Source organism: Choristoneura fumiferana, chromosome 18 (assembly GCF_025370935.1).
Source record: "Choristoneura fumiferana chromosome 18, NRCan_CFum_1, whole genome shotgun sequence".
Taxonomy (NCBI): domain Eukaryota; kingdom Metazoa; phylum Arthropoda; class Insecta; order Lepidoptera; family Tortricidae; genus Choristoneura; species Choristoneura fumiferana.
Genome location: NC_133489.1, coordinates 22,013,452 through 22,021,892, shown reverse-complemented (window position 1 = coordinate 22,021,892; position 8,441 = coordinate 22,013,452). Strand labels below are relative to the sequence as shown.

Sequence of the window (8,441 nt, the reverse complement as noted above, 5' to 3'; positions counted from 1 at the left end):
TCACTGTGGTTTATAATAGTTTTGGTTCGCCTATGTGCATTTTTTTTTAAATGTGTGAAAGGTAATCCTAGAATACATATGTCGTGGTCAGTTATATCTGTGCGAGTTACTAAACCTATTCCAGAAGTACGGTTCCGTACAAAGATGTGGTCTAAACAAGCGTTACCCCTGGTTGGTTGAGTGATGGCAGGTAGTAATTTATGTGCTGTCATGAGACAAATGTACTCAGAACAGATCTCGCTACTACTAAGTATATCTAGATTGATATCACCAGCCACAATTAACATTTTTCCAGTATTGATTTTACTAAGTGCATTATCCAGGGTTACTAGAAAATTATCGACAGCGTTGAAAGAAGGGGATCGATAAATTCCCAATATTGTAATATCATTTTCTAAATTAAGTTCTAAGCAGTTACAGTCGTCAATGGGGGGTTCTATAGCTGAGACACTCCACTTGTTCCAAATGTAGGCTACGACTCCACCACTTTTGTTTATATGTTTCTTTGTACGATAACAGTTATACCCGACAATTACCGGTGGGTGCATGCCTTCACTTAACCAACACTCTGTTAGTATGATCGCGTCAAATATAGTTTTTAATCGATTAAGTGCTATTTCAAAATCATCAAAGTTTTTCTGGATACTCCTTATATTAAAAGTAAGAATTTTGAACTTGTATAAGTTGGGATCACAGACAACTTCTTTACATTTTTCCAATGTCTCAAGCGTGTTACAGCTGATTTGAAGTATTCTGTCGGCTTCGTCAAGATAATCCATTTAGTAATTTTAATTTGTGCAGCTTGATCTGAGAGTCATGTAGAAGTAACGCTTGAGACAATAAAAATACAGGTTGAGAATTGTGTCTGTGAACAGGAAGCCTTTTTAGAACATTATTGAAGGATTTGAGTGTTTTGTGTTTGTGTATGTGTGGTGTTTGTATTTGAGAATATGATTTGTGTGTTTTGTGTATGTTGATTTGTTGCGTTTGTGTTTGAGAATGTGATGTGAGTGATTTGTGTTTCTGGGAGTGTAGTGTTTGTGTGTGAAAAAATAAGAAGGTAAAACAACATAAAATTCTAAGACTGAGATCAGGTGTGAGAATAATGACATTTTCAACTGTACACAGCTGAAAAAGAATCCATAATCTATAAAATAATGCACTAAGTTGAAGGAGAAGCGGAGGGTCCCACTTTCTGGTCCAAGTCGCCTGCAGATGAGATGCGTATGCCTGGCTTATTCTCATTTTCGCGGACATAGATGGCGCCGTTGCGGACCCAACAGAATTTAAAGTTGTGTGCGCTGGCGCGAAGTCTAGCCTCACGAAATAACAGCCGATTTTCTTTTGATAACCGCTCATTCACATACAGCTTCTGAACGGCGCCGGGCACGATATTTTCTGTAGTAAGGTTACGCCTGGATTTCGCAGCCTTGATTATTTCATCCCGTTTTTGTCGTCGCAACAGCTTAACAATGATGGGGCGTGGCTTGTGTTCATTGGCCCGGTTAAGCGGAAGGTGTTTTGGCCGCTTGGGCCCAGCGCGGATGACATCGTCCAGGTCAGTCTCTTGCAGTTGGACCCCGATAATCTGAGACGCCGTGAGTACTATATTAGTGAGGTTTTCAGTGTCACTTTCAGGGACCCCAATAATTTCCAACTCGTTCTTCATTGCATGCTGTTCCTGGGCGCTGAGTTGTTGTTGTAGTTGGGTTACTGAATATTTCAGTGTGGCAATTTGTATGTCTGCCTGTTCCATTTTTGTAACAAATTGCAAATGCTTGTCGGTCAGAGAATCGGACAAACTGGATATTTGGTCTCTAAGTTCTTGGACTTCTTGTCTCAGTAGGCTAATTTCGGTGTTTTTCTCTTTCATATCACTTATGTCCAACCTGAGTTGACGAAGTTCAGAGAGGACGTCCGGGAACTGGGTGTCGTCGTTAGACTTCCCCTTAACCTTCGAGTTTTTGCTCATGTTTAGCACAAATTATTATTAAGTACTTAAATAAGTATTTATTTCAGCGACACTACGACGGTGTAAGACGTCTTAGAGCCCACAAGACAAGCACTTTTTTCGTAGGAAAGCTAGTAAGTACCTATGCATTAAACTTAATTTTAAATATATATATTTTTTAAAGTGTTAGTACGAAATTAGAGGATATAGCAGTTAGTCCAGCACCAGATTAGAGAATCAGATTGAAAGTTTTTTATTTAAAGAGATTATAATTTTTGGCGATCGAACGTAAACACAGTTTCATTTCATAACAGCATGCGTGGGTGGCCCAGTGGGAGCGAGAGGGCAAATATAGAGCGTGCAATCAAGGCGAGCGGTAACAATTCCTGGAAACGGGCGAGCGGTAGCAATTCCTGGAAACGGGCGAACGGGCTATCGGTGAGCTCGGCGCGCGGAGCAGTTATTGAGACACTAAGTATTTGCAGAGTTTTTAAAAACTGTTTGATGGAGAAAGCACTGTGTATATTGTAATATTGTTTACACTGTTAGGTAATATAGTCCATTAACTTCGTTTAAATCACTTTTTTAGAAATTAACACTACTTTAACACTGTTTAACGAATAAAATTCACGGAGCCTCGTGACTACGATGCTCACTGGACGGATGCCGCGCGCCGAGTCCAATTTATAATTAGAATTTTAATTAGAATTTTAATTAGAATAATTAATTAGAATAAGATTTATAATTAGAATAATTTTATGAATATTTTGCAATACCTGAAATTGATTATGGCAAGTATGCGTTACGGGGCAATGAATGTCTGTGTTTTGAGACAGTTTTGTCTTTCGGAAACTTTTGTCCTCCCTTTTTCCCGAACAAAACGGGACCACGCAACACTGTGGTTGCTGGATATTTTTATGGTACGGTTTTAACGTGTATTAAATATTATATTAATCTAAACTTTGTTTTCACGCCCGTAACAACAGACTTTGAAAGCCACACTTAAAAACTTCACGCAACAGTGGCGCCATCTAGAAAGACAAAAAACGATAGCCCTCATTGATAGAAGTTACTTCATTTAGCATGATGTTTTTTTTACGAAGCCTCCGCATTTGTTTAGCGTCTTGAGACTATCGCGTTCCGCTTCATTTGGCCCGACACGTCCTATTTCCGTAAAAAAAGCGGCGAATTCTAAACATGCCATTTGTCCGTATTCGGTGAATAGGGCGTAAAATTACAGAGGCTCCGCAAAAATTGGCGCGATTTGTCTATTGTGCCAATTGGGAAGTAATTTCGGATGTACAAACAACGAAGATCCATTTCCACCCAAGGTTCAGAGTTCCAGAAGCTAGAACAACATGCATGGAGACAACTGGCTACAGGGCTTCATCTCATGGTATGAAGAGGCCATCATAAAAACGGCATTTTTCCGATGCAGTTCGGCTTTAAAATATAAAGCGAACAGAAAATTCGAGAAGGTTCTGGATCATTCTAGAACATAATTTCAACAGTTTAACGTCCCAGTGCCAGTATTTTGAGCGGACGCGACGTGCATGGTGCCAAGAGGGGGCCGCATGCATAGATTCGCACGGGGCTAGACCACATGGAATTAGGGGGCAATAATAGCAATGAATTGTGTCAGTTTCATTCTAAATCTGCGATATCTTCAGCGTTAGTGCCTTAAAGATACACTTAATAGGTACTAGAAAGTTCTGGATCATTCTAGAACATACCTCAACAGTATCACGTCCCAGAGTGCCAGCACTTCCGGCAGGTGCGACGCGCATAGTGCCAAGCGAGGGCCGTATGCATAGACTCGCACAGCGCTTTACCGCATGGAATTAGGGGCCAATAATGGCAATTTTCTGATATCTTCAGCGTTGTTGCCTTAAAGATACACTGAATACTAGAAAGTTCTGGAATATTCTAGAACATACCTCAACAGTTTAACGTCCCAGAGTGCCAGCACTTCAGGGGGGCGCGACGCGCATAGTGCCAAGCGGGGGCCGCATGCGTGGAGCCGCACGGGGCCAGGCCGTATGGAATTGGGGGCCGAGATAATGACTGCGGCGAACTCTTTACTGCTGCCGAGGTTGTGCTGGACCTGTGAGAAGAAGAAGTTATGTTACTTAGGAAGCAAGTGGCTTAGTGTATAATTACTTGTCGGGTCTGACTGGTATAACGTTTCTCTACTGTCTAAACAAATTCAAATTCAATTATCTTTATTTTGCGTAAAAATGTGGTACAAAAGCTGGTATTACATTTTATGCTGCTGGTATCACATAAAGGGAACAAAGAAGAAAGAACAAAGGTGAGAACGTGTTGATTAGGGTATCTATTTTCGAACCTCTAACCTATGTACAAATCATCGCACCAAAAACTACAGTATTAACGGAGAAATTACTGATTTACGATTTAATACTCGTACTTCAGAACAGCCTGTATGTAGATTATTGTAGAATGAGAATGAGAATGAGAATGCTTTATTTGCCAGAATACATAATATAGAATACATAAGATGTTGTTGTACATGTGGCACAGTATTCAGTCGACTAGAAAACGACATGCAAATGTTAAACAATTTTTTCAGTAAATTAAATTAAATTATACTTACTAACGATTAATTATAAACACACAAGTATTAATTAGATACATAATGTAATTTTTTTATTCATTTGATATAGGTACATAATATTCGAACATATTCCTATATATGCATATGACGTCATTAATTCATTATCCATGACGATGACGGTGCTTTTTATCTAATTTCAATTGAAAACGTCTATACCTAAATCTTCATTATTTTTTCTAATGGCTACTTGCTGGAAACACATAAATATCGAGTTAGCGTTAAGCTCAGTTTAGTAGTGTCAAAATGTATGGAACTGTCAAGCTTAAGCCAGGTTTAACTACTAAATCTAGATTTATTTTTTCCTGCAAGACGGCCTATATACTTAAAGTAAACAAAATACTATCACAACTCGATTTGTCAAATAATAAAAATGTATTTGAACAAATAAAAAAAATCTAAATATTTTCTATTAAGCCTCTTTTTGACCTCTCGTATTGTAAGGCTCTCATTCTGAGAGAAGCCCTGAGCCCAGCAGTGGGTCGAATACAGGCTTAGATTTTCTTACCTTGACTCGCCATTGTATCAAGATCTCCCTGGTATCAAACGCTAGCACAGGAACCACGTCCTCGCAGAGGATGGCTAGCGTATTGGACTCCTTGTCCAAGGTGAACCCTGACTCGAAGCCGAGGTACTGCTGGAGCGACAGCGAGGCCTTCGTCTGTCCGTTCTTCTGGCGTTCCTTCAGGTCTTTGTAGAGCTGAAGGTGGACGCAGTCTGGAAGAGAATGGTAGGTTGTTTAAGAAATACACAAAACGCGTAATTTTATAATACTCTATTTGTTTATCCTACTAATATTGCAAAGAGGGCTATCGCGTATGAATTCTAGAGGCGCTAGTGTAGCGTGAGTCTCCGAAATGTCAAATCTCATAGTTTTTGGGTGAGCTACGCGGGTTTATTTATAATCAGAATAATTTTGTGATTATTTTGCATAACCTAAAATTAATTATGGCAATTATGCGTTACAAGGCAATGAATGTCTGTGTTTTGAGACAGTTTTGTCTTTCGGAAACTTTTGTCCTCTCTTTTTTTCTTTAGTCCCGACTAGGCAAAACACTGTGGTTGCTCAATATTTTTATGGTACGGTTTTAAGGTGTATTAAATATGATTTTAATCTAAACTTTAGTTTTCACGCCCGTAATAACAGACTGAAAGTCACTAGAAAGACAAAAAACGATAGCCCTCAATGCGAAAGTTTGTAAGTCTGTTTGTTTTTTACCTCTTCACGTCTAAACTGCTGACCCGATTTAGATAAGATTCGGTATACAGATAGTTTGATTACCAGGAAAGGACCTAGGATATTATCGAAACCCCTAATTAGTTTTTTGTATGTCTTCTTTGTGTTTTTCTTGTGTATTATTTGAATTTTACAGCGCATTGGCTTTTTAACTGTAATGCTGTATTTTTTATTATAATAAATAAATCGATTTATTCCGGAAAATTGCATTGCTCCCGTGGGATACCATCGATAAATGAATTCTACGTGGACGGAGTTGCAGGCAACAGCTAGTAAACAATAATTACTTCGCTCAAGTGCGACCTTAAATACGATATGCTATACAACAAATGAATCTAACATCTGGTGTTGCTCTGAGGATGAACTTTGATTGAGTACGAAACGCACAGTGTAGTATGGACTGGTGTGTTTTCTTACAGTATAGAGCTGGAGGAGCTGCATGATCACATTTGTTGCTTAGGCAAAGCTACCACAAGGTCGCGGGTGAGCACAATACTTAACTAGGTAACGGTAGGTAACTGTAGGGCTACCACGTATCGTACCGTCCCTCTCATTCTCATATGAAATAATATTAGCGTTAGCGGGATGGTACGATACGAACTTCGATTTTTGAATTTCGTAGTAGCCCTACTGTTTATAGGTAAGTCTATCGTGCACCAGAGCCGCAGACGAGAGTTGATAGTTTAGTCAAGGGGAAAATGGGGTTTATTATTGTATAACTGTGTACATAATAGGGTGGTTACAAAAGGTAAATAGGTCTCAACAGTTTGTCCATTTCGGACGTACTAATATAAAAACAAATTATACATATAATTTATCCTAAATAACAGCTATAATTATTTAGGCGCACATATAAGTAAAGATTTCATCGAGCATAAAATTATTTTTGAACGCTGCGTCTTTTGTAATAATACAGTCAAACTCGCATGAAAAAAAAACTGAGAATAGAATTGGCAATTTAATTTATTTGTTTCCATTTATCCGCCGTAACCCCGCCGATGCCAATAGGTATAACAATATCATAATATTGTCAGGACGTTATCAAAGAAAATTTCCTTCCCAAACTAATGAGCCGCGTTACTGGCCCCTTTGTTCTACCCTATCTCACTAACGAGATATTATGTCGTGCAAAGATATTAAATACCTTGGGGCTCAAAGGGCGTAAAGCACAAAGACAACTTTTCAGAAGAAAAAATTGGAAAAAATAAATTTAAAAAAATATAGTTTTGTTGTTTCTAATGTTACATAAAATTCTTCTATGACGAAGAGCTTAGAATTTCTTGTAGGTAGTTTTTGTTAATATACTCCAATTGGATGCAAACTGTAGATGAAAACACAAAGATTGAATCAGATTATTTTGGTTCACAAAGGTGTAAATGTAACATTATCACAAATTTTGCTTTCAATGGGTCATATAGGAAAGTACAACTTCTTATGGCAATAAATTAGGCCGTTTCAAAGAGTAAAAAAATCGTATTATTCCATACTTTTTATTATATTAGGCTGCGGTCTTAGGAAATCAAAATAAACGGGTGAAATATTTGGTGGTCGTAAAGGACACTTGAATAAATTACAGCTTTTACGCCGTATGTCTTAAATTATTTCAAGGCAATAAAGGGAGTGTAAAAATATGGGTCGCTTTAATACCGGTGTTTTTTAACATACTTTATACTTACTGCCTTGATGATTATACAAAGTAATTTTTTTTGTTCTTTATATCCCAAATTTTGAAAATAATTGTGTTTAGGGACTAAAACAACACAGGTCTTAAAGAACATTTTTGTACGAATTTCTTTGCGTGGATTATGCAGATCGATAGAGAAAAAAAACTGTATAAGATGCCATAGAGAGTGCCTTTACGCCCTTTGAGCCCCAAGGAATCGAATGAGACACAAATGTAATGAAATGACACAAATTTGTAATGATGAAGTACTTGTAATGTACTTAACATAATAATAATAACATCTGGTAACATGAACGGTTGTGTTGCTCTGAAAATTAGCTCTGGTTGAGTTTGAAACGCGTCAGTGTAAATGGGTTTGAGTAATTTGTGTGTGTTCTTACAGTGTGGAGGTGGAGAATCTCCATGAACACACATTTCTTGCATAAACGTTGCTATCATAGCGTGTGAACAAAGCATGAGTGAACAAAGTGTTTCAACGTAAATAAAGACTACTACTTAAAAGAATTCGCCCGGTAATTTAGTAAAAAAGTTAATTTCGCAGGGAATTCGTCGGTTTTCTTCATTCTCCTGATGATTCAGAGAAAGAAAAAGAAAGCCGTAGGTACGGTTTCGGTTTTCGAACGACTTTAGCAAACTAGTTTAATTTGATGGTTTTTGTGAGCGAAGCAGTGGCCAAAAGCTAGTAATGTCATAAATTGTACATCACATCAAGTAACGTAGAACCTTCTAAGCACTACTTAGCGTAACAGCACAAGCAAATGCAGCTAACCGATTTTAAGCTCTACGTGTTACGTACAAGGTTCATAACGCCACAACACAAGTCAGCAATGACAGGCCACTACATCAAATCGAGTGTTCGAATTTTGAAATTAATTCGGGAACGGCTCCTAATTGGCGGAACGTGACTGTGCGAACCTAATCGGTGACGTTTGAATTT

General features: G+C 38.1%; 1 protein-coding gene across 1 annotated transcript; it reads right to left on the bottom strand.

The window, feature by feature from the left end:
- Window positions 1-1,162: 1,162 nt before the first annotated feature.
- LOC141437625 (uncharacterized) lies at window positions 1,163-1,972 on the bottom strand. The gene has a single exon (XM_074101073.1). It carries the CDS (start codon window positions 1,970-1,972, stop codon window positions 1,163-1,165), a length of 810 nt encoding a protein of 269 aa, XP_073957174.1.
- Between the last annotated feature and the right edge of the window lie 6,469 nt (window positions 1,973-8,441).